At 44.6% G+C, this 26,350-nt stretch overlaps 1 protein-coding gene across 6 annotated transcripts; it reads left to right on the top strand.

Moving 5' to 3' along the window:
- Positions 1-604: 604 nt before the first annotated feature.
- On the top strand, positions 605-25,313 carry LOC114032742 (myelin-oligodendrocyte glycoprotein-like). 6 transcript variants are annotated; one of them, XM_027848148.1, is made up of 7 exons: positions 605-697; positions 996-1,099; positions 1,847-1,957; positions 4,566-4,910; positions 16,027-16,380; positions 21,953-22,072; positions 24,171-25,313. In XM_027848148.1, exons 3-7 carry the CDS (start codon positions 1,849-1,851, stop codon positions 24,320-24,322), a joined length of 1,080 nt encoding a protein of 359 aa, XP_027703949.1. In that variant the 5' UTR covers positions 605-697; positions 996-1,099; positions 1,847-1,848; the 3' UTR covers positions 24,323-25,313. The 6 variants fall into 6 exon arrangements, with proteins under 6 accessions (XP_027703949.1, XP_027703948.1, XP_027703952.1 ...); XM_027848147.1 differs by having other exon boundaries at positions 24,168-25,313; XM_027848151.1 differs by lacking the exon at positions 1,847-1,957 and having other exon boundaries at positions 24,168-25,313.
- Positions 25,314-26,350: the final 1,037 nt, after the last annotated feature.

Below are 26,350 nucleotides of genomic sequence, written 5' to 3'. Positions count from 1 at the left end.
AAACAAGGGTAGAGGTCCTCTAGTTAGCCTTCCTGTGATTAAACAAGTGAACTTACAGTCTACTATCAGAACTTAGAATCACCACCCCATAGAATGATACCAAACTGATTAATACTGATTTGAATGAAATAGGATTTCAATTAGTCATCTATCACAAGGCCACCATGTGCTCTGTCTGTTTCAGTTCCTGTGCTACAGAAAAAGTTAACCCACTAGGCCAACTCAATTCCAGGCCAATTCTTCTCTAATTATCAGTATCTCTCTTATACCACAGGACAATCCTTTCTTTTTCATTGACTCCCTATTTCCCTCAGCAGCTATTCCAGATTTTTACCATTCTCCTTTGACCTCAGGCTATTCTATTTTTATCTCTGTCTGCATCACATCCCCTGGAACACCCCCTCAAGGCTGGTTTTTACAAGGGGCAGAACCTGACTGGGGTTTTGCCTCACTGAAAATTTTGAGATATGTGTGGTTTTGTTCTCTCCTTTTCTCAGAAAAACCAAACTTCCTCCTACACCAGTGAGACAGATCTTTTCTTTTTTTTTTTTTTCAGCCAAAGACAAGGTTTATTAGAACATCCATCATATTGGGCAGACTCTTAAGGAGTCTGAACATGGGTAAGCAGTGGCTAGGTTATAAGAATCTAAGCCGAGACAGATCTTTTCTGCTTACCCTCCATGCTGTTGCTGGGCTGGTAAGCTTCTCCACTGCTCCAAAATTGGTTCTGAAACTTCATTGAAAGGTGGTTTGGAAGGGAAATTTGGGTGGGCTCAGGGAGTTTCTGCCTTACTCTGCACTGGAAGTTCCTGTATCTTTGGTTACTATAGTTATTTGTGTGTCTTATTTTCTTACTATAAACAAAGTTTCTTGACAGCACGGTTTAATGTAAACATTGTTATCTCCCAGCTGTAAGCTCAGGGCCAAAACGAAAACGGCAGGTGGGTAACAAATAATAATAGAAACAACAAAAATAATAGCTTGCATTTGCATAGTGCTTTTTAGGGCGGCCAGGTGTTGCAGAGGATAGAGAGTTGGGCCTGGAGGCAGGAAGACGTGAGTTCAACTACCACTTCAGACACTTACTGTGTGGCTCTGGGTAAGTCACTTAATCCTGTTTGCCTCCTTCGCATCTGAAAATAAGCATGAATAGGAAATGGCAACCTACTCTAATATGTTTGCTAAGAAAACCCCAAATGGTGTAAGGACGAGTCAGACAAGAGAGAAAAGACTGAACTACCACAGTATCAGGTACAGAGTAGGTGACTTCAGTTTTGGACAAGTTGTGTTTAATGTCTATGGGACATCCAGTTCAGAGTGTCCAATAGCCCCTAGAGGTCAGGAGAGAGGTTAGGGCTGGATCAGTGAAGCTGAGAGGCCTCTGCATAGAGGAAATCATTGAATCCATGTGAGCTGCTGAGATCCTGAAGTGAAACACAGAGATAGAAGATCAGTGAGCAAGAAGTTAATGTAACAAGTCTTCAGGGAGCAGGTGGCCCATTGAGTTAGACCATGAAGTATTGGAATAAATAGAAAGGAGAGGGAGAACATTATAGGTTAGGAAAAATAGTGTGAGCTGAGCTGTGGAGTTCAAATGAATATGGGGTATGTGGGGACCAGCCTGACATGAGGGATCTGTATGAGGGAGGGGAGATGAGGTGGGGTGGACACAAGCTGGACCACAGCTCTGTGCCCTTTAATGTGTGGCAGCCCAGACTCTGAGACAACACTCCTGGTTCTTAGGGCTAAGAGGTCAGTGGGAATTGTTTTCTGGCTCTATTATCCTGCTCTTCACTGCCAACATCCTTAATGGTTCTTAGTATCTAACTGGTTGGGTTCCTGACAGCCATGAATTGGACCATGAAGTGGAATTACCAGCCAGCTTCCTACAACAGCCTTACTCTATGTTTATACCTCATGCTCCTCATCCTTGAGTTTTCTGGTATTCCTAGCTCAGGTAAGTTTACTTTAGTCTTTGCCACTGTGGCTGCCACATATCACTACTCACTGATATTTCAATTCAATTAAACCATCAATTTAAGAAACACTTATTTAACCCCTATTACACTCAAAAGTTTTTGTTGTAACACTAGCAGAGATACAAAATCTATGGTCACTGATGTCAGGGTCATTGTCCCCCTCCTAGGCACCTCCACCACTGTCTGCAAGATAGTAATAGAAAACTGTGGAGATGGAAGGGATCTCATTCAGTTCAAGCCCTTATGTTACTGGGCCCTGAGGGAAGGAGACATAGAATAGCAAGATCTCTCATAATAGGGACTCAAACTTGTCAGTAATGTGGGAGACTAAGTCACTGTTCAGTTCAACTCTTGAAGAGAATGGAAACTTTTGATATTCTTGTACAAAATATAAGGAGTCTATGAGAGCAATATAGAAGGGCTTTAAATATCTCTGAGGATCCATCTAAACTTTGGCATTTTAAATTTCTCTCTGCTCTGCTAACAGGTCACATTAAATATTCATGATATAGGAAAACCTTGGAATTTTTGCCAACCTGGAATATAATCCATGAAGAATCCATGCTTTTTTGGCTGGCAAATATACATATGTAATCAGATGTTTTATATATATATATATATACACACACATATACATATATATATAGAATATCATATCTATATCTATATCTATATCTATCTATCTATCTATCTATCTATATATATATATATATATACACATTTGCATCCATATTCCTGCTAGGTATATGTTTATATAGATACACACATGTATGTGTATCTATATAAATATAAATAAACAGTAGGAGCTTGGACCATGCACACATATCTGATGGAAAATGTTAGGCACTCCCCAAAATGAGTTTTGGGAATATAAGCTCACACTCAAGGAACTGATGGCAATTTCTAAAAATTTTCAAAATACTGCAAGTGACGTTATTTTCTGGGAGCAGGGATCCTGAGCTACCACAGTTAGCCAGGCAATCTACAAAAGCCATCAGAATGTTACCAACTAAGATTGACTTTTTTGTTAAATCCCTGGGCCTGAAGGAAAGCCAACTCTGGGGAAGGAAGAGCAGGACTGAAAGAAGTGGAGCAAAACCTCAGGCCAAGCCAGGCCAGGACCCAGAGCTTCTCATGGAGACGCCACACACAGGGCACTTAGGAAGCCGGGACCTGGATGGAGGTTTCACCTAGAAAGCTCTGCCGGGGGTTCCAGGAGGCCCGGGGCCAGCAGTGTCAATGAGATGAGTGCTTGATGCAGTCTGCATCCTGGAGCTCTGCCTTCCATCCCAGCACTGACCAATCCCCACTGCTGCCTCCCTCTGATGGGCAGACTTCTGAGGGTGCTGGTGTCCACACTAGGACCTGCCCTCTTGACCTGTGTGTGAGTGAGGTTGTCGGAACAGATGTCATCCACAGACACAAGGGTCTCATCTCTTCTGATCCAGACCCACCCAAGAAAATAGGAAAGTTAGAATGCGTCACTGAGGGAACAGCTGTTTCTTCCCTTCTGACAAAGGAAAAGACCCCAGCTTTCTTGTGAGCTCTGTACCAAAGAGCTTCAGGGAGATTCTCCCCAATGACACATACAACGAAAGGGAATTTTGTTATTGTTGATTGATTTCAGTAGTGTCTGACCCGTTGTGACCCCACTTGGGATTTCTTGGCAAAGATACTGTACTTGTTTGCCATTTCCTTCTTTAGTTTATTTTACAGATGAGGAAATTGAGGCAAACAGGGTTAAGTGACTTTCCCAGGGTCAAACAGCATCTGAGTTCAGATTTGAACTTGTGAAGATGAGTGCTCCTGATTCTAAGGCTAGTGCTCTATTCATTGTGCCACCTAGTTGCCTTAAAGGGAATACAAAGATAGAATCAGAGTTTTAGAACTGGAAAAGGCCCCAGAGACTATTAAATTCAAACCTATTATTTTACTGAAGAAACAAAGGCCCAGAGAGGTCTAGTGATTTGTCCAAAGTCACAGAGCTAGTCAATAACAGAGCTATCATTTGAACTCAAATCCTTTCCCTCCAGGCCCAGTAACCCAGGATGCCATCACTACAGTAATGCCCTGTTTCCATAATCACGCTCCTCCTCCCCCACTGAGCTGCACTGCTCTGTCCCACACAGGTCTCCCACAGCTTTCTGGCCCAGCCTCCTTCTAAAACACTCAGCTGCACAGCTACAGAATGAGGGCAAGTCCAACACCAGCCCAGAAGCCTGGTCTGTGTTATCTATAGGCAGCCTCAGTGGTGCGGCAGAGGCTGGTGCCTCCATGGGGCCATTGACAGCAGCTGTTTCCTTCTTGCCTCCACCCCAAACTTTCAGCCCCCAATCAGCTGCCCTGGCTCCCTGAATATACAAGGTAGTGAAGGGGGAGAATGTCTTGTCTCCATCTCACAGATGTGTCATAGTGTGGAAAGCAATTTCGCCAAAGAGGGGCTAAAAGCAGAGCAGCCCCTGAGCAGGAACGCATTCAGAGCTCCATGGTCCTGGGCTGCCCTGACCCCTGCTCTGAAGGCCATATTAACTCCTCTGCCCCAGTGTTCTCTGATTCTCTGGTCTTTGTCCCTGGTTCTCCACACAGGCACATTCACAGTATCTGGCCCTCTGTTCCAGCCCATCCGGGCCTGGGTGGGGGAAGATGTCCAGCTCTCCTGTTACCTCTCCCCTAAGATGGATGCTCGGGGAATGATTGTGAAGTGGGTCAGAGGTCCACTGGTTGTGCACTTGTACCGCATGGGCCAGGAGATGGAGGAAGTCCAGGCCCCTGCATTCCAAGGGAGGACAAAGATGCTGAGACAGGACATGGCTGAGGGGAAGGTGACCGTGAGCATCCATCAGGTTCAGTTCTCTGACACTGGCCAGTACACGTGTTATTTCCAGACAGGCTCCTTTTACAACGAAACCAGCTTTGACCTTCAGGTATCAGGTAGGTCCTACATGAGTCATGGATTCTCTCTAGAGCTGGAAGGGACCTTCAGACATTGGCATTGGCCCAGATCTTTAGAGTGTATAACTTTCCATACATTGTTTCACTGGAGTCTCACAACTGCGTTGTGGGTCAGTATTTCTGTCACAGGGACCACCCAGCCCAGGCCCCACTGACTGAAGGCCAGGTCTGTTATCTTTCAGCCCCTCAGGGTCCTCTGGACCTTTAATGGAGTTGGGGGCATCCAGCCTCTCTGTCATTGGCTCAAGCCCCCTCAATGATGCTTCCCCAATTTTAGAGGCTCTTCTGTACCCTCATTCCATGTAACCACTTAATAGTCAGGTTAGCTTTTATATAGTAATATTTCATTGTACAGTGTCATGAGAACAAATGTACAAATGACACTTTCCCTGACACTCGAGGACATTGTCCTCCCCACACAGGCTGCCTCGGTCTCTGCAGAGTTGGGGTCTGAAGGGAGTTCAGGTTCATAGCTTAGCCCAGTTCCTACATAGTAGAGTCTCACCAAATTTCAATTCCAAAGCCCACCTTGGACTCAAGTCCCAGGCACGCTCTCTTCTCAGAGCTTCCCTTCTGGGCTGGCAGCAACACTGGGCTTGATTCTTCCCTCCAAGGTCTCCATGGCTTGGGTGTGGGTGGGGTGGGGGATCCCCAACCTGTGCCTAGAAGGAGCCCCTACCCACACCCTAAGTCTGTTTGTGGAGGGACACGGGGCCTGGATTGGGGAGGGAAAGAACATTCTTCCACACCCAGCTCAGTTCGTGGTACTCGTATCTTATGGGTGAATAGGACTTTCACGTCCCCTGCACACAGCTGGAAGGAAAGAGAGGGAGAGAAAGAGACAGAGAGACACAGAAAGACAGAGACAGAGACAGAGACAGAAAGACAGAAAGACAGAGAGACAGAGACAGAGACAGAGACAAAGAATGAATCCTAGTCTAGTCTTTTTTAAGACACAGCCTGTTCCCTCTCTGCAGCCAACAGAAAGTGGCTAGTCCCACCCAAGTGGTAAGGAAACACAGAATGACTTCTCCCTGACTCAGGCCCCCAGAATCTCCCATGTGGGTCCCACCATGTCAGGTCAGCAGGGCAGGCACAAAGCAAAGTCTGCTTCTCCTCTCTCCATTTCAAATATTTGCATCCTTATCCCATAGGTAGGGATGCATTTTGAACCCAGCTCTTGTCCCCAGTTCAGACCAACCCTCTCTGGTCTCTGGGCAGCCATGAGGAGCGTCCTTTCATCTGCTTCCTCAGGGCCCTATAGGAAGGAATCAGAGCCGCCAGTGGTGCAGGGTCTTACCCAATCCCATGGACTCAGAAGACAATCACAATCATCCCTAAATACAAAGTGCTGTAGATTCAACAAACCCAGAAACATTTTACAATGATTACAAACAATCATTGCCTGTTTAGCCTCAGTCTTTCAGGGCCTTTCTCAACCTATTGTCTCTCAAGCAAAGGAAAGAGCAAAGACAAAGAAAGCTGGATGCCCCTCTTTGATGGAAGCCCAGGTCCCTCTGAGCTTTCTGAACCACCTGGAGCTCTCCCCACAGGGAGATCATTCAAGCTTGGGGTTTCCCACTGACAGGCTGGGGGAACCTACTCTCTGGCCTGGACCCAGAGAACTGGGATAAAAGGCCTGTACTGACACCAAAGTCCCCTGTACTTAGGAGAGTGTGGACTGGCTAAGGACTTCTCTCCTGTCTTGTCCCCACATTTTATGCACATCAGTCAAACAACAAATATTCATTAAATGTCTGCTGCGTGCCCAGCCCAGTGATGTTGGGAAAACAAAAGGAGACCCAATGATTTTCTCTGAAAGGGTTTATAGTCTATGGGAGAGTGAGGGGAGAGGCACAAGATGATATACAAACGGGGCAGCTGGGTGGTACAGTGGATAGAGCACCAACCCTTGAGTGGGGAGGGCCTGAATTTAAATATGACCTCAGACGCTTACTAGCCATGTGACCTTGGGCAAGTCATTTTACCCTGATTGCCTTTAAGAAAAAAGATATAGATACAAAACAAAATATTAGATGCAATATAGTGAGCTTCTGAATAATTATTCAGACAATAATTAATTCAATTGAAAGACGCAGAGGTGGGAAAACCTGAATTCTCATCCAGACTCAGACACTCACTATGTGTCACCTGGGGCAAGTCACTTAATCTCTGTCTACCTCAGTTTCATCATCTGTAAAGTGAGCACATTAAGAGCTTAAACTCCTCAGGGTTGTTCTGAGGATCAAATGAAATAATATTTGTAATGCGTATCGCTCATGTAAATCACCATCTTGTTGATTTTGTTCTGTTGTTTCAGTCTTGGCCAACTCCCCGGGACCACATTTGGAGTTTTCTTGGCAGAGACACTGGAGTGGTTTGCCATTTCCTTCTCCAGCTCATTTGACAGATAGGATACTGAGGCAAACAAGTTAAGTGACTTGCCTAGGCACACACAGCTAGGAAGTATCTGAGGCAGAATTTGAACTCAGGTCTTCCTGACTCTAGACACAGTGCTCTGTCCACTGAGCCACCTAGCTGCCCTAAAAGGCACTATACAAATGTGAACTCTTATTATTTTTGTTGCTATTGTTATTTAGTAATCACTTATTGTTTAAATGGCCCTGTGCTTATTGCTGAGGGAGATATGAGGTTTACTTTGAACCAGGAGCCTGCTCTCAAGAAGCTTTGTGTATGCTAAGAAGGTAAGATGCACAAATAAGTAAAATAATCAATAATATATGCTAAGTGGATTAGCAAGGTGCAAAATTAAATGCTGTTCAATTAAATTCAGCAAACATTAAAAACTTACTTTATATGATACTCAGTCCTAGACAATATTTCACAGTGAGGCTTGTTGGAGAGGAGGGGACCAGGAAAGGCTTTCTGTGGGCAGTGGCCTCTGAGATGGGCTGTAGAGGATGTGGAGCAGGTATATAGAAAGAGAAAGAAGGAAGGCATCCTACTAACAGGACACAGAATCATCATCATCTTCATCATCATCATCTTCAACCCTGGCTTCTCTAGAATGCTTAAATGTTGACAAAGTGCTTTATAAATAATCAATAACATTAATTAAGCACCTACTATGTGCCAGGCACCCTGCTAAGCACCAGGGATACAAAAAGAGCTTGTGAAAGCCAGTCATTGCTTACAACCTAATGAGTGAGAGAACATGAGAACGAATATACACAAAACACAGTACATACAGGATAAATGAGAAATAAAAGGTGAAGGCATTGGAATTAAGGGGGGGTTAGCTAAGGCTTTCTGTACAAAGTATGGTTTCTGTTGGGACTTGAAGGAAGCCAGGGAGGTTAATAGAGTGGAGAAGGGAGAACATCCCAGGCGTGGGGAGCAGCCAGAGAATGCCCAGAGCTGAGAGATGGAAGGCTTTGTTGGTGGAATGGCCAGGAGGCTGAGTCACTGCATTGAAGAGTATGTATTGGGGAGAAAGATGTAAGATCAGAGTGGTAGGAGGGGTCTGGGTTATGGAAGGCTTTGAATTCAGAGCAGAGCGCTTAGAATTTGCTCTCTGAGGTAATAGGGAGCCACTAGTGTTTATGGAGTAGCAGAGGGACATGATCAGACTTGAACTTTAGGAAAATCCCTTTAGTGGCTGGTTGAGGGTGAATTGGAGTGGGGAGAGACTTGAGGTAGGCAGAGCCACCAGCAGGCTATTGCAGAAATCAAGGCATGAGGCAAGGAGGGACTGTGCTAGAGTGGTGGTCCTGTGAGAGGAGAGAAAGGGCTTATAAGAGAGATGTTTCAGAGGTGAAATTGAGAGGGCTTGCCAAAGGATTGGATGTGGGGGATGAGAGGTAGTGAGGAATCCAGGATGACTGCTAGATTGTGAGGCTAAGGGGCTGGGACGATGGTGTTGTCCTCTACAGTCATAGTGAAAGTAGGACATGGGGAGCACATAAGGGGAAAGATGAGTCCTGTTTTGTACATATTGAACTTGAGAAGTCTACTGGACATCTAGAATGAGATGTCTGAAAGGTAGTTGGAGGTCTAACAATGGAGGTCATCAGTCAGACTGAGGCAGGAAATGTGGACTTAAGAATCATCAGCAGAGACACAGTAATGAAATCCCTGGGAGCTGATGAGATAACCAAGTGAAGTCCTATAGAGGGAGAAGAGAAGAGCCCTGGGGACAGAAGTCTCAGAGACACCTCCAGTTAGAGGGCAGGATCTGGATGAGGATACAGTAAAGGAGACAGAGAAGGAGCAGTCAGCTAGGTAAGAGGAACACCAGGGCAGAGAGGGTATCCTGAAAACCTAGAGGGACCAGAGTCTAGGTGGAGAGAGTGATCAGCAATGGCAAAGGCTACAGAGACAACAAGGAAAAGGAGGATTGAGAAAAGGCTATTGGATTTGGCAGCTAAGTGACCATTAGTAACTTTGGAGAGAGCAGTGTCAGTGGAATGAGGAGGTCAGAAGCCAGACTGTAAGGGGTTAATAAGAAAGGGTGAGGAGAGGAGGAGGCAGCACCTGTTGTAGAAGGCCTTTTGGAGGAGCTGAGCTACAAATGGCAGGAGATATAAAGAGCTAGGCACTAATTTATCCCCATCTTATAGATAAGGAAACTGAGGCAGACAGATTCAATGCCTTGCCCAGGTTAAACAGCTGCTAAGTGTCTGAGATCAGGTTCAAACTCAGGTCTTCCTGACTCTAGGACCAGAGCTCTCCCACTGCACCACCTATTGGCCGCGGGAGCAAAGGCATGTTAGCTGAGCAGAGCTAGTGTCTTCAGGAGACTTGAGGTGTCCAGTCTAGCCAGAGCCCAGAGTTCTAGGAGTGGAGTAAAGAGCAACAGATGGGAAGGGCAGAATGGTATCAAATTGTAGAGGGCTTTGCATGCCAGGAGGAGAAGCCTGAGCTTCACTCAGAAGGAAGTAGAAAACCATTAAAGATGTATGAAGAGAGGAGTGGTGTGGTCACTTCTAGATATAAATAACATTAGCCTAGAGCCCAGGCCAAATGGGAAGGGGGATTGCAGGTGGGGATCTAGAGTTAGGAACACATGTCAGTCAGTCAGTCAGTCAACAAGCATTCATTAAGATCTTAAGGCATCTTGGTGGCAGAGCAGGTACTCAGAGGTGGAGCTGGGCACACTGGAGTTCCAATTCTGCCAGACATTTATTAACTGTATGACACTGTGCTAGTCACTTTAACTCTCTCAGCCTCAGTTTCATAATCAGTAATATAGGAATAATAACCATTAGTGTGTCTGTAGCACTGGGAGGTTTACAGAATACTTGACAAAATGACTGCTTTTTATCCTCATCCCTGGCAGGTGGAGACTGTTTCTAATCCAGTTTTACCAATAAACACACTGAGGCAGGCAGCAGTTAAGGGGCTTGCCCCAGGTCACACAGCTAGTGAGTGTCTGGGGCTGGATTAGAACTCAGGTCTTCCTGTCTCCGAGTTCGTGCTCTATTTACCCACCCAGCACCTGCCTACCTCTTAGGGTTGTTAGGAGGACCAAGTGAGATCACCTATGGAAAGTGCTTTAGAAACCTTGAATCCTATAGAAATAGTAACTGCAATTATTATTATTTCTGGTATCATCATTATCATCATTACGTTGCTTTTATTACTAGAGCTGTTGTGAGGATCAAGTGAGATCATAATGATAAAGCACTTAGCACAGTCTTTGGTACGTAGTAGGTGCTACAGGAAAGTGAGTGATTCTTATTATGACCATGTGGTAGGCATGTGGTGAGCACTGGGGGTGAAAAGAAAAGCCACAACATGATCACTGCCCTCAGGGAGCTCATATTGGAGTGGGAGAAAGAACCTGCAAATGTCTGTATACGTCAGATAGAGAAAATGCCAATGGAGGCTTTTCAGGGGAACCAGCAGCAGGTGAGAGGTGGGGAGAACCAGGGCTGGCCTCCTCCAGAAGAGGAATTGAGCTGAGTCTGGAATGAAGCCAAGGCAGCCAAGAGGCAGAGGTGAGGAGGGACAGCATTCCAGGCAGGAGGTACAGCCAGTGCAAAGACACAGAGGTAGGGGTGATGGACAGCAGTGTCATGTGTGAGAAGAGTAAGGCCAGTGTGACTGGACATAGTACATATGAAGGAAAGTGAGGGGGATAAGGCTGGGCTGCGAGGTTGGGGCCATGTTTGGAGGGTGTTAAAAAAACAACGCCATTTGTATTTGATCCTAGAAGTACCAGGGAGCCACTGAAATTTCTTGAGCAGGGAGTAACATAGTCAGACCTACCCTCCAGGAAAAACACTTTGGCAGCTGAGTGGAGGATGGATGGGAAGGAGAGAGACTTGACGTGAGACCAGTGAGAGGCTATGGAAGTTATTCCAGGGGAGAGATGATGAGGGCAGAACGAGGGTGGGGGCCCCCTGAGTGGAGGGAGAGGTAGGAAGTGAGAAATGTGGAGGCAGAAACTTCCAGAACTGACAAGAGCCTGCCTATGTGGGAGGAGACAGGAAGCAGGTGAGGACACCGAGGCTGTGACCCTAAATGGATGAAAAGAATAGTGGTGTCCTCAGCAGAAGGAGGGACATCTGGAAGAAGGGTGGGTTTGGAGGGAAAGAGGGTGAGTTTTAAAAAATGAGATAGGTGAGATTCCCAATGTCTAAGAGATCTATGTGACCATGAGTATCAAATGATGGGGAGTCTCTGACTCTAGGCAGAATGATTTGGAGAATCATACCAGCTACAATTCCTGATGTATCTTTAGGTTTATGAGGATAACAGTGACTACTCCTACTACCAGAGGGGGAAGAGGCAGCAGAGGTGGTTCAGTGAATAGACAACTGGGCCTGGAGTCAGGATAGACCTGAGTTCTGACAGCCTCAGATACTTACTAGCTTTGTGACCCTGGGCATACCATTTAACCTCTGCTTGACTCAGTTTCCTCAACTATAAAAAGGTATAATAAAGCACATATCTCCCAGAGTTGTTGTTAAGTGCAAATAAGACAATATTTATAAAGCCCATACATAGTATCTGGAACATAGTAGTCACTAAAGCAATAAGTATTTCCTTCCTATGACTAATGTGGTGTAGGTATAATAGAGAATACACCCCAAATGTTCACATGGGCTATTTATGCTCAACCTGTGGTAAAACATTCTGAGCTCCTGTTGGTCTGATCAGCCACAGTTGAACACATTGAAACTTGACTCTAGCATAGTGATGTCATTTGGGTGCTCTTTGAGAATAAAGGACAACACTCAGGTACAGTAATATTTTAATCTCCCTTTTACAGATAGACAGGTTTTTGCTCAGCCATGTTTGGTGTGTAGGAATAATAGTGTTTGGGAAAAAGGCACAAATAGAAACAAATGCCATTACTCAAGGCTCCTCCACATCCCAAACCTTGGTTCAGATCCCCCTACACTACCATCACTATTGGTCCCCCTAACTCAGAGAGACATAAGCTGGTAATCAACAAGATGGTATCTGGAGCCCCAGGTGTGATGGAGACATGCTCTCTACAGTTCTTAGAAACAGATATCTAAAAAAAACAAAGAGGAGCATGATGATGAAGTAAATGCAGGGACACACCTAAATTCTTCCAAATTCCCCTCCAAACAACTTTAAAACAATACCTCAAAATAAATTCTGGAGTGGCAGAACCAAGCAAAGAATGTGTTGAAATAATTTTATGGCCCAAGAGAACTTTGAAGGTTGAGAAGAAAAGCCTGTCTCACTGGGGCATTTCTATATATTATTATCAAAGCCCAGCAACAAGAGATAAATAAATTTAAAATAACTATAGACAATATAAAATATTTGGGAGTCTACCTTTCAAGAAAAACCCAGGAACTAAGGAACTATATGAACACAATTACAAAACACTTTTCATACAAATAAAGTCAGACCTAAACAATTGGAAAGGTATCAATTGCTCTTGGGTAGGCTGAGCCAATATAATAAAAATGACAGTTCTACCTAAATAAATTTACTTCAGTAAATTAATTTAATTCAGTGCCATACCAACCAAACTACCAAAAACTTGAAGAGTTAGAAAAAATAATAACAAAATTCATCTGGAAGAACAAAAGGTTAAGAATATCAGGTGAATTAATAGGGAAAAAAAATGCAAAGGAAGGTGGCCTAGCCACACTAGATCTAAAACTTTATTATAAAGTGGCAATCATCAAAAGTGTTTGGTACTGGCTAAGAAACAGAATGGTGTATCAGTGGAATAAATTAAGTACACAAGACACAATAGTCAATGACTATACTAATCTACTGTTGATAATCCCAAAGACTCCAGCTTCTGGGATAAGAACTCACTATTTGACAACAACTGCTGGGAAAATGGGAAAATAGTATGGCAGAAACTAGGCATAGACCAACATCTAACAACATATACCAAGATAAAGTCAAAATGGGTACATAATTTAGGTATAAAGGTTGATACCATAAGCAAATTAGGTGAACAAAGAATATTTTACCTGTCAGATCTATGGAGAAGGGAAGACTTTATGACCAAACAAAAGATAGAGAACATTATGAAATGCAAAATGGATAACTTTGATTACGTTAAATTAATTTTTTTTCTTGCATAAAGCCAATGCAACCAAGATTAGAAAAGAAGCAGAAAGCTTAGAAACAATTTTTTTCTGAGGCAATTGGGGTTAAGTGACTTGCCCAGAGTCACAAAACTAGTGTGTGTTATGTGTCTGAGGCTGGATTTGACCTTAGCTCCTCCTGACTCCAGGTCCAGCGCTCTATCCTCTGAGCCACCTAACTGCCCCTAGCAACAATTTTTATACCCAGTGTCACTAATAAAGACTTCATTTCTCAAATATATAGAGAACTGAGTCGAATTTATAGGAATACGAGTCTTTCCTCAATTGATAAATGGTCAAAGGATATGAACAAGCAGTTTTCAGATGAAGAAACGAAAGCTATCTATAGTCAGATGAAAAAATATTCTAAATCACTGTAGCAGATTGTATATATGACACAAAAGAAAAATGATAAATGTTGGAGAAGGTGTGGGAAAATTGGAACAATAATGTATTGTTGGTGGAGTTTTGAATTGATCTGACCATTCTGGAGAGCAATTTAGAACTATGCCCAAAGGGCTATAAAACTGTGCATACACACCTTTTGATACAGCAATACCACTACTAGGTCTACATCCCAAAAAGATCCTAAAAAAGGGAAAAGGACTCACATGAACAAAAACATTTACAGCAGTTCTTTTTGTGGTGGCAAAAAATTGGAAATTGAGGGGATAGCTATAAATTGGGGAATAGCTGAAGAAGTTGTGGTGTATGAATGTAATGGAAAACTGTCATTCTATAGGGACTGATGAGTAGGTGGATTTCAGAAAAACCTAGAAAGACTTAAATGAACAGATACTGAGTAAAGTGAGTAGAAACAAGAGAACTTCGTACACAGTAACAGCAACATTATGTGATAACTGACTTTGACAGACTTGGCTCTTCTCAGCAATACAATTATCTAAGATAATTCTAGAAGACCCGTGATGGAAAATGTTATCCACATCTAGAGAAAGAACTATGGACCCTCAATGCAGAGTGAAGCACACTATTTTCTCTTTTTTTCTTTTTTGTTTTTTCTTTCTCGTGGTTTTTCCCTTTTGCTCTGATTCTTCTTTCATAACATGACTAACATGGAAGTACATTTAATATGATTACACTTGTATAACCTATATCAGATTGCTTGCTGTCTTGGGGAAGGGAAGGGGAGGAAGGGATGGAGAAAGAAAATTGGAACCCAAAATCTTATAAAAGTGAATGTTGAAAAGTAACTTTACATACAATTGGAAAAAATGAAATATTATTAAGTGAGGGAAAAAGGAGAAAGGATATACACTACAGCTGAGAGTTTAGTAATTATGAAATCATCCACAGAATTAAAACTGGAAGGGACCTTAGAGGACATTTTTTCGAATTCATTCCTTTTACAAAGGAAGAAATGGAAGCTCAGAGAATGAATGAATGAATAAACAAGTGGTAAGGAAGCACCTAATTAGGTAACTGAATAGTTAGAAATAAAAGACAACCATTTATTAAGTACATACTACATATCAAGCACTGAATATACAAATACAAAAATGAGGTAGTGCCTGCCCTCATGGAGCTTCCATTCCAACAGGAGGAACAAAAGGGGGAGAGGAGTGGGGGCCAGGGCAGGGAGCTGTGCTTTGGGAAGTTTGGGGAGTGGAACAGTAAAGCAGTCCATTGACACACTTGCCGCAGAGGCAATGGATTCAGTTACAGTGCTCAGAGCAAGATGTGGAAAAGTAAGGAAAGTGTTTGGGGCTGGGGGGAGATGATGGACCCACAGCATCAGAGTGGAAAATGACCAAGAGAATTCTGAAAGGAGGGAAAGGACTTGCCTGGAGTCTCACAGATGGGTGATAGCAGAGCCCGGTCCAGAAGCCAAGTTTCTCAGCTCTCATAGATTCTCTGTTCATTACACTCTGGGAGTGTCCTGTTAAAGTCTACATATTTCTGGCAAGAACTGGCATATCAAGCCATCTTCTGTCATAATACCTTGGCAAGAATGAGTGGATCAGACCCTCCCCAATGCTAGCCAGGGGATACCCAGATGAGGACACCAGACGGACCTATTCATCTATCCAGGTGACCGGACTCCACACCTCCCCAGGGAGCTGAACTACTCCTCCACATAGAGCCCTCACCTGGCTCTGTGATGCACCCTCCTCCTAACTCAGCTGCACAGCCAATAATCACATAAGGGCCAGGCAAACACGAGCCCAGGACCCTGGGCTCCCTCTGCACTCATAAGTTACCTGTGGGCAGTGGTAGAGCAGAGGCTAGTACATGGCCTCCCTAGAGGCCATGGATGACATTAGTTGCCTTCCTGTCCCCACTCCCAACCCTTCAGCATCCATAAAGCTTCTCTCACTTTCTGACCATAGGAAGCAGTCAGGAGAGAGAATGTCTTGTCTCCAAGGGGATCACAGGAAGGAAAGTGATTTTCCAGAAGTGGGCCCACAGCAGAGCAGCAGCTGATCCAGAAGTCAGACTTTCATCTGCTGGGGCCCCCACCCACGCAAACAAATACTCTTAATGCTGGGCCTAAATTGTCCTCTGATTTTCTCCTGCTCTGTCCCTAGAACGCCAGGAAGGAGCATTCTCAGTGACTGGACCTGCTCAGCTCGTTCAGGCCAAGCAGGGAGAAGACGTCACACTCTCCTGTGAACTGTCCCCTAAGATGGATGCTCGGGACATGACTGTGAACTGGTTCAGAAACCAGACCCTTGTGCACAGGTACCCCATTAGGGAGAAGCTGGAGGCATCCCAGGGCACTGAGTTCAAGGGGAGGACAAAGCTGCTGAAACGTGACATGGCTAAGGGGAAGGTGACCTTGAGGATCCAGCAGGTCCAGGTCTCTGACTCTGGTCTATACACTTGCTGTGTCCAGTCACCTGACAATTATGATGAAGCCCACATTGAGCTGCAGGTAGCAGGTAGGTCCTGTGTGGTTTATGGGTTTGTTCTGAATCACAGACTGTTGGAGCTGGAAGTGACTTTAAAGAGCATTGAGTCAAAGCCCCCTCATTTAACAAATGAGGAAAATGGGGCCCAGAGAGAGGAGGGGCTTTGCACAAGATCATACAATTTGGAAATGTCTGCCTGGGAATGAGATCTGGCTTTTCTCACTCCAGATCTGGCCGTTTTCTTCTCCCTGACCCATCCCTTGGATCCTGCTTGGGTGAAATCACAGGCTTTGAGAAAGGGACAAACTCAGTGTGGGAAGTGAATCTTAACTCATGGATTTAATTCTCTTCCCACCTTCAGATCCTTCAGGTCTGGGGTTTCCCACTAAAAGATGATGGAGGCCTCCAGTCTGTCCTGAATGATTTTATTCTCTTTCAAAGCCGCCAGGTCTCACCCTGCCCTCAAAAGCCACACACTGAGTGGTATAAGAAGGGTCTGAGGCTTTCTTGACTGTCATCTGCATGGCTTCTCTCCACATTGGCCTAGTGACAAATGTTTCCTAGATGCCTTATCTGTGCTCAGCTCCGTGCTAGGTGAGGCTGTAGGGAAGAAGATGTGGCCTCATGCCTCGATGGAGCTGGAGAGATATGATGCTTAATCTGATTAAAAATAATTAGTGCATGGCAGAGTGAAAGGGAGTGTGGTAGAGTGGGTGGAGTGCTGGACTTGGAGGCAGGAGGAACTGGGTCCACATGCTACCTCTGACTCTTATTCTCTGCCTGACTATGGGCAAGTCACTGAAACTCTCTGTGCCAACTTCAATACAAAAGATGTTTATAACTGTTCCCACACTGACGGAGTCATAGCCCTTAATGTATTGATGAATATTCCTGGATCCTCAGCTGTCCCAATTTAATACATTTCTGTTCATACTAATTAAATTCATAATTATGTAAAATATGGTCATTTGTTCCAACCCAATGGAAATATGCAGTGGCATTTCAAATAATGCAACCATTTCAGGAGATTCCTTCATCAAATTAATCTAGATCTCCCTCTATAATGAAGTGATAGATCATTTGGGACATAGCTTAGTTCAGTTCCAAAAACTTTTATTTCAATACAATTTAATTCAATTTATATTTATTCATATATTTACTTCAATCCTATATAATTTAGTTCCATCCAACAATTACTAGGTACAGGACCCTATACTTTGGTGGAGGAGATAGAGAGTTCAGATAAGACATTTTCCACCTGCCCTCAAGTTGTTCAGTTTAGGAATAAGGCAGCTTAGGATAAGAAAGCAAGAGACATAATTGGAACATACAGTAATACAAGATAAGTGAATGAGAAGGGAGCAAAATGAAATGAGATGTGAAGACTGATGGGGAAGGTGTTAGTGACAGGGGAATCAGGGAAGGCTTCCTAGAGTTGGAGGTGATTACATTGGATTTAAAAGGAAGAGAAGGAGGAAGGACATTGCCAGCACAGGGAACTGCATGAGCAAAGACTTGGTAGGGGGAAGAGCAGGGGCATTGTTAGGGCACCAGGTCTGGTCCAGTCTGATTAAAGCACATGGAGGAAGAAGGGATGAGGTTAGAATGACAGGATGACACCAGATTGGGGAGGTTTAGCCCAGTATGGAGACCACGCTAAGCAGGGTGAGCTCCACACCATGGAGGCACTAAAGGTTTTGGAGGCAGGAAGGGCCTGAGCAGGGCTGTGTGCAGGGCAGAGGAGCCTGGCAGCTGATACAGGGTGCAGGGAGGCAGTGGAGGTGGGGAATTATGTATGGAAGCTAATGGAAGACTCCAGGCAGAGGGTAAGGAGGACTGGGGCCAGTGTGGTCCCAGAGAGAATAGAGAGGAAGGGAAGGCTGCGAAAGCTGTTCTGGAGGCAGGATAAAGAAGAATTGTCGGGGGTTTTGATGTTCCAGGTAAGGGAGACAGTGAGCATCAGAGATTCCTCAAACAAAGGGCAATGAGTGAATCATGGTGCCTCTGATATGAGAATGGTGAAATTAGAAGGAGGGGCAGGCTTAAGAAAGAGAAATATAAACTCAGTGTGTGATGTGGGAAGAGTGAAGTGCTGAAAAGACATCAGGATGGAGACCTCCTGAGGGGAGGTGGAGACGAGGGTGCTGAGCACAGAAGAAAAGTCGAGACTGGAGAAGGAGATCTGAACATCATGCGGTTTGAGGGGGTAGTTAAAGTTATGGTGGGAATAAAATTGCCAAGAGCACAATTGTGGAGAGAAAAGAAGATTAAAGACAGAGGCTTGACCAACATCAACTTTAACTTAATGTGGTGGAGATAAAGATTCAAGAAAACACACAGAGAAGAAACAGTCAGAAATGGGAGGAGAACCAAGAGAGTATCTTGTCTCTGAGGTCAATGAAACAGAGGAAGAGAAAATAACTGAGAGGAGGCTGGGGATGGCCAATAACATCAGATACTCCAGAGAGGTCAAGGACCATAACTCAGAGGAAGTCTACAGGATCCGTGTGTGAGGAGGCCAATGATGACTTCAGAGAGAACATTTCAACAGAAAGATGTGGAGGAGAAAGCCAGATTGAAGGGCACAGAAGAAAAAGTGTGGTAATGAGGCACTAGAGACATTTTGAGTGTTGGCAACTTTGGCTCCAATTTTAGCAGTGAAGAGATAGTTGCTGGATGAGAGTAAAAACATCATGGAAAGTCTTAGGGTTGGGGAGTTAGGCCAATGGGAAGGAGCCACTGGAAAAAGAGACCCAGAAGATGAATGAGAGTGGGCATGAATACAGAGGCGGGTCCCAAGGGAGGAAAGGAGGAAAGAGGACAGGATCAGTGGCACCAGGAGAGGAATCAGCTTTAATGAGCAGGGAGGCCTCTCCTTCTATGGGCAGAGGAAGAAAAGGGAGTGAGTGAGGATGAAGAGGAGCTCTGAGGATGAAGGAAGGGAAGGGAGAGGCCTCACACTCAGGCTCACACTGCACTGTCTCACCAGGACTCAGCCTCCTCACAAAACCTCAGAGCTGGAAGGGAGCTCAGAGACCACCTTGTCCAACCAGTAAATGAAAGGAAAGCCCTGAAATGTCCAAAATATCCGGGACACATGGTCATCCAGCCCCTGACTAAATACCTTCTAGAGCAGGCCTTGTTCCCTTCTTATTTTTTAAATTTATTTTATTCTGAACTTAAGAAATAAAACAAATGTTTTTATAATATTGAAGAATGGGGGGGTGGGAAACCGCACATCAGACTGCAAATCTATTATGTACAACTTGCAATTTCTTTTAAATACATAACAATGTTATGATGTAACTTTTTACTTTCTTTTTCTTCCACACACTCTAGAGATGGTTATCATTAAGCACAAATACACACACACACACACACACACACACACACACACACACATATATATCATTCTACACCTACTTGTAATTACCTCTTCTTCTTCTGGATGCAGATAGCAGCTAAAACAACTTGGTCGCTCAAAGTTTTTAAAACAATATTGCTGTTACTGTATACAACATTCTCTTGGTTCTGCTCATTTCACTCTTCATTATTTCATACAAGTCCATCCTTGGCCTCTACTGAGGCAGCCCCGCCCACCTGAGGAAGCTCACCTGGGCAGGAAGGCTCAATACGCTTCCTTATCACTTCTAGCTGTTGTTCCCAATTCAGCCTGTAGGACCAAAAGGAAGAAATCAGGTCCCTTCCCCAGAACACTGGTTTATCTGGTGGAAGTCAGAGATTGGGGCGGGGGGAGTTTCTAAGCAGTTGGAGGGCTGTGTCTCTGTACCCCATAAGCAGACACTACAGTGTCATCTGGTTCACAAATGTCTCTACAAGAGTTAAGCTCATTTCCCCACCTAGACAGTGAGCTCCTCAGTGACAGGGCCTACATTGTTTGACTTCTCTCCCCTGCTCCTTCCCTACCCCAAGGATCTAGGACAGGTCTGGGCAGGCCCACAGAAGACTCTCAGTAGGGACATCTTACCTTGATAGAAAAATCCTCCTCTGAAGCATTTTAGGAAGAGTCCTGAAGCAGGGGGGTACATTCATAGACTGGGGACCAGGTTTCACCCTGGCTTTTGGCATCATCCACCCTCAAGAGAATGTCCATCTGGCCATGGTTACAGCTCAGAAGATAATTAGCCCCTGAAAATCTGCCCTTCTATAAAACAGAGCAGTTCACATCTGGCATTCCAGGTGGAAGGGACCTTATCTTTCATTTAATCCAAAGCTCATTTCACTTTTGGGAAACTGAGGCCCAAAGCAGCATAGGGACTTATTTACTCTAAGTTCCTGAGAAGGACCAGAGATGGGATGTGACCCTAGTTCTCCAAGTGTGACTTGTCCCCAAGTGACTCTAAGTCACTCCTAGTGACTCCAAGTCCAGCTTCCACTTTGGTTTCAAAGGAGGGTCTCCATTTCCTCCTTTCACCAATCTCTCTAGCACACGCTGCCAGATTCATCTCCCTAAAACATAGCTAGGGTCATGTCACTTCAGCTGTTCAAGTAACTTCCCTGACTCTCTATTGTCACCATAACTGTCAAATGTCAGGACTCCTCCCTCTACTCTATTGTCCATGTTACTATGAGGAAACTGAAGCACTGGGGTCCTGGGAGGTTGGGGTGAGGGAAAGTTACTTAAATAGAGGAAAAATACTGATAGAGACCATGTTGTCATTGAATGATGTCATCTCTGGAAGGCACCTTAGAGGTTATCCGGGTCCCTCCTCTATTTACAGAGGAAGAGACTAAAGTCCAACGATCTGTTGAGGTCCAATTAGCCACCAAGTGACAGTCACAATTTGAAACCAGATCTGATTTTCCAAGGTGGGGGCTGTTTCTGCTCTCCTGTATCATACTGCCATCCCCAATCCTGTCCTTTTATAGGTGGTCAAACCAAGGTCCAGAGAGGGTAATGGACCAATGTGACAATTTAGTACAGGGCTGACCCCAGGGCTGTTGGAATCCAGGCTGCTCAGCTGAGAGCCAGAGGGAGTTTCTCAATAGGGATGTAAGAACCAAACCCAGAATGGACTTCAGAAGAGAGTAGCAAACTCTGGAATCAGGAGACCTGGGGCCTAGTCCTGTCTGGGTCATTACCTCCATTTCTTCCTCTCTCTGTTCTCTGGCCCTCTGTCTAATGATGGGGTTGACTAGATGTGATCTAAGGTCCCTTCATCCCCTGAAAGTCTCTGACTCTATAAGGACACAGCTGTGAGGTGGTGGGAAGAGGCCTGAATTGGGAGTCAGAGGACCCAGGCTTCAGTCCTGGCTCTGTGACTTACAAGCTGAAGGTTAGAGGCCTCTCTCTCCCATTTTCCTTTCTGTGAACTGAGGCAGCTGGGCTAGATTCTCTCCCAGCTCTCTTGCAGTTCTTACATTCTCTCCTCTGAAGTCCTGGGGAAGCTTGTTTTTGGGGGGATGTTTAGAGGCTAGTGGAGGGGAGGAAGACCACATCAGCTGGGCACAAAGCCACCATCCTTGCCCAGGATTTCCTGAATCCTGATGCCCTCATTGCTCCCATCCTACCCTGGGCCACAGGGATCAAAGACAAGGGTTTCCCTTCTCTGATTCCCAACATTTTGGGGCTTATTTTCAGAGAATCTCCACAGATCTCAGAAGACACTTACTGTGATTGTTGCTGTATTCTTGGTGATCTTCCTTGGTTCTCTCTTTGTGATTTATTTCTTCTGTAAAAGAAAACTACAGAGAACCAGAGGTAAGAGAAAAACTTCCCTCAGGCCTTTAGTCCTTCCATTACCCACCAGACCCTCTGATTATTGCTGTGAGAGGGATCTGAGGGTCCCTGATTTGCTGGACCAGGGCCCCTCCCTTGGTCTGGCCCTGGGCTGAGGGACCTGGGCATTGCTGGGATGACAGAGACTTCTGAGCAATCTCTATGTTGTGTTGGTTGTATGAAAGATGATTACCCACTAGGGGTCAGGAGGAGGATCTCTTAGGCAGAAATCTCTTAGCCATGTTCTCACCTCAGCCTAATCCTCCACATACCCCCATCCTACAACTGGTTTCTGGGTTACTTTCTAGGTCCAGGTGGAGAGATGGGGATTGCTGGGGCTGCCCTTTGCCAGGCAGCCTAATTCCCAGAGCTGTTCCCTTCAATCCCTGATTGTGGACCTGGTCTCAGGTACCACCAGCCCCAGTCCATCCCTGGATGTCCTAGTCTGCTCTTCCTTACTCTCAGGCACCATGACCCCGTCCGTACCCAGTCCCTTCCCCAGGCCTACCCATCCACAGGCTGACTCAAGGAATTTAGTCATTTGGAGTTGAGTAAATTGTTTCAATGAATGATTTCCAGGTGTGGGTTGAATGTTCCCTCATCTGAGTCTAACTTGTGAGAGAAATGATTATTTCTCTCTTATAATAATAGCTAATTATTAATTAATTGATTATTATAATATGGTAATAATTATAAATAACCTAGAAAATATAATAATGTGTCATTATTAATAATAATTAATTATTAATATTAATTGAGATTAAGATTTTTTCTATTTCCTCATTCAGAAACAAACTCATGTAGATTATACAGCCAGTCTTTGAATGACATTACTGACCTTGCCCAAAATTTTACCCCACCTAGACCATCTTATTTAGATGGAATTGTTCCCCCACCCAACTAGAAAACCTTACAAAGAGAATCTGATTTAGGTGAATTCCAGCCCATTATGTTCTACTCAGACAGGATTGGGTGGTGTTGGTGGGTGTAAAATCTTTTTACATAGATTGCTCAGGAGTGTTAAAGTCCTGTCCCCCAGTCCCTCATTAGAATAGGCTCACCTCTCCTTATAACATTCATTCTCTCCTTAATTGTTAACTAGATTTGATTTGGAAATACTCACTTTTCCATGGGTATATAAAGGTCAAGAGGCCTCCAGGAGGGGTCTTTGATTTACCAGAGAAAGCCAAGTAACCATCCTTTTATTAATTATTCACTAGTCATAATTAATAAAATAATTAGTACCCAGGAACTAAGTCTCTCCAACTTTTCATACATCACACTTGTCTGCTTACTGAAGCAGCCTGGTCCCAGGTGCCAGCTACTCTCCCTAGCCTTTTGGCAGCCCTGCTCTCATCACTGCCTCCCTGCCTCCAGCTTCTCTGTCTTGAAGGAGGCAGCCCCCCGCCCATGCTTCTGCCCTGGTAAACTGAGTCCCTGGGACTGAGGGAGGATAGCTGGGGCTTCCCCCAAGAGCCATATCCTGAAGGCAGCTGTAAGGTACTAGGAACCCAGGTCCTCCCGATTTGTCACCTGTTGCCAGAGCCTCTGTCCCTTCACTTGTCAGGCATTCTACCCCACCCTCTGCCAGAAAGATTTTTATTTGTCTATTTGAATTGATCTTTTCAATTCATATTTGTTTTAGAAAACAACTTATTTCTATTTTAAATGTTTCCTTAACATTTTATTTGTTTTTCATAAGTTTCATAATATCACTCATTTTTATCTTCTCTCTAACTTGGTTATTATGGAACCTTTTCCAATTTTGTTTTCATACATCCTGTCTGCATGACCCTGGGCTAGTCACTAGCAGAGGAGGCACAGACCAGCATTGCTATTGGAAATTCCTCCTCCAGAATTTCCTAGACCAATGAAATCCTAACCAATTCCCTTATCCTTTAAAAAAAAATCAGTTATATTTGCTTTTTAAATGTTCAATTATATTTTCAAACATTTAGCTTAAATCCATATTGTTTTAAATGGTTATTTCTTATTTTTTCATTTAAAAAGGTATTACATTTACTTTATCAAGATGTTACTAACCCTTATGAAACAATTGACTTTGTTTCATTGACAGCAGAGGTTTTTCAAAAAGACCAATTCCAGGAGGAGGACAGAGAAGCAGAAAGAACAGCAGGGACCTCCCTGCTTTCCCTGAGGACCTCCAGCTTCCCCAAGGACCTCCAGCTTCCCCAAGGACTGCCAACCAGACAATCTATCTCTCTTTACTGATACAGAAAGGGGAAGGTAGGGCAGCATGACCACAGAACAGCACCTATAAAACCCCCTTCTTTTGTGCCCTCTTTTGCTCCCTGGGAATTCCAGCAATGGTGGAAGGGTAGTCTTGCTCTTCTTCATGCCCCCGCCTCCAGCATCAAAGACAGTGGATTGTAGCTTATAGATGCCTTGGCCTGAGAACCAGAGAGAACCTGAAATCTCTGGCCACTTCTGCCATTCCATTTCCCTCTTGAGCACATTGTTGACTAATCCTCTGCAGAAGTGAGCATTTTACTCCCTTGGTACAATCGTGGAGGGTAGAGACTTCAGAATTTTGGATTTGGTTAAGAGCTGCCAAGAGTGAGGTGTCGGCAGAAGCACCCTGCTCCCAAGTAGGATGGCCACCTCCAAACTGAAGGACTACAGAGGGCCATGCCAGGCTAGCCAGGAGACCTGGACCCATCTACAAAGCCTCTCAGTATAGACCCAAAATTCATCTGAAATACCTGTTCAGAAGCTGTGTGACCTAGGACAAGTCCCTGTCTCTCTCTTATTCCCTTGCTTCATCTCTCAGTCTGTGAGAATAACCTGTGTGCCTCCCTCTCAGGTAGTCGGGAGGCTCACAAGACAAGCATGGCTGTGAAGGTGCTCTGTTAGCTGCCAGGTCTTAGAGAGACATCAGGGGCTATTGTTTTGTTCCTTGCCCATGAAGGTCTGCCTAGTACCAGCAGGGGGCGATTTGGCAAAGCTCCTAATATTAGGATTCCTTGTAATGGAACACTACTGTGCTGTAAGAAATGACAAGCAGGAGGACTTCAGAAAAACCTGGAAAGACTTGTCTGGACTGATGCTGAGTGAAGTGAGCAGAACCAGGAGAATGTTGTACACAGATACAGTCACATTATGCGGTGGCTAACTTTCATAGATTTGGCCCTTCTCAGCAATGCAAGGATCTAAGACATCTCCAAAGGACTCATGATGGAAAATGCTATCAACATCCAGAGAAAAAGCTATGGAGCCTGATTGCAAATGGAAGCATACCATTTGCTCTTTTTTTCCTTTCTGTTTTGTTTTGTTTCCTCTTTCTTGTGGTTCCTCCTATTGGTTCTAATTCTTCCTTACAACATCACTAATGTGAAAACGTTTGATAGGAATGTATATGTATAGCCTATATCAGATTATATGCTGTCTTGGGGAGGAAAGTGGGAGAGGGAGGGGGAGAAAATTGAAAACTCAAAAGCCTATGGAAGCGAATGTTGAAAACTAAAAATAAATTTATTTAAAAAAAAATTAAGATTCAGTTAAGCAGTGAAACCCAGAACAAACATTGAAGACAGAGTAGAGCAAACACCCAGATGGGTGAAGACTTGACTCTCTTTTCCCATTAGAATCCTAGAACCTCAGCAGGCCCCCAGAAAGGAGCTCAGGGGTGACCTAGCACAACCCCTGTCAGAAGAATGAAATCCCCTACCATCCAGCCTCTCCTTGAAGACCAGCAGTGATGGGGAGCTCACTACCTGTGAAGTTAGCCCATTCCCCCTTGGGGCAGCTTTGACCTATATGAGCCTAATCTTCCCTGCACTCTGAGCCCCCTCTTCCTTCTAGATCTGTGCCCTGGAGTCAGACAGAGCAATATGGAATCCCTGCCACAAGTCTCTCCACTCTAGTCCATCCTCCAATCAGCCACCAATGGGATTTTCCTAAAGTTTAGGCCTGACCATGTCACTCCCTCTCCACACACAATAAACTTCCGTGGTTCCCATCACTCCAGGATCAAATACAAAATGCTCTGTTTTCCTTCAAAGCCCTTGGTAACCAGCCCCCCTGCTCCCCTTTTCTTCTTCTCCCTCAAAGCCCCCGGGTCTTCTCCCAGTGACACTGGCCCTGAGCTGCTCCTCCAACAAGACAAGGAACCTCTCAGATTGGGGCCTTTTCTTTGGCCTCCAGGCCTGGACTGCTCTTCCTCCTCCTCCCTCCTCTTGTCTCCTCCTGGTTTCTCTGACTTCTTCAAGTCCAAGCTAAAATCCAGTCTCCTACAAGAAG

Source organism: Vombatus ursinus, unplaced genomic scaffold, assembly GCF_900497805.2.
Source record: "Vombatus ursinus unplaced genomic scaffold, bare-nosed wombat genome assembly UNPS02005659.1, whole genome shotgun sequence".
Taxonomy (NCBI): Eukaryota; Metazoa; Chordata; class Mammalia; order Diprotodontia; family Vombatidae; genus Vombatus; species Vombatus ursinus.
The sequence above is the reverse complement of the archived record's forward strand: the minus strand, read 5'-3'. Positions and strand labels throughout refer to the sequence as shown.

Coding starts and splice junctions, on each gene's coding strand:
- LOC114032742 (XM_027848147.1), top strand. CDS start 1,849: ATGAATTGGACCATGAAGTGGAATTACCAGCCAGCTTCCTACAACAGC. Junction 1,958..4,565: donor TTCTGGTATTCCTAGCTCAG/GTAAGTTTACTT, acceptor TTCTCCACACAG/GCACATTCACAGTATCTGGC. Junction 16,381..21,952: donor CATTGAGCTGCAGGTAGCAG/GTAGGTCCTGTG, acceptor GCTTATTTTCAG/AGAATCTCCACAGATCTCAG.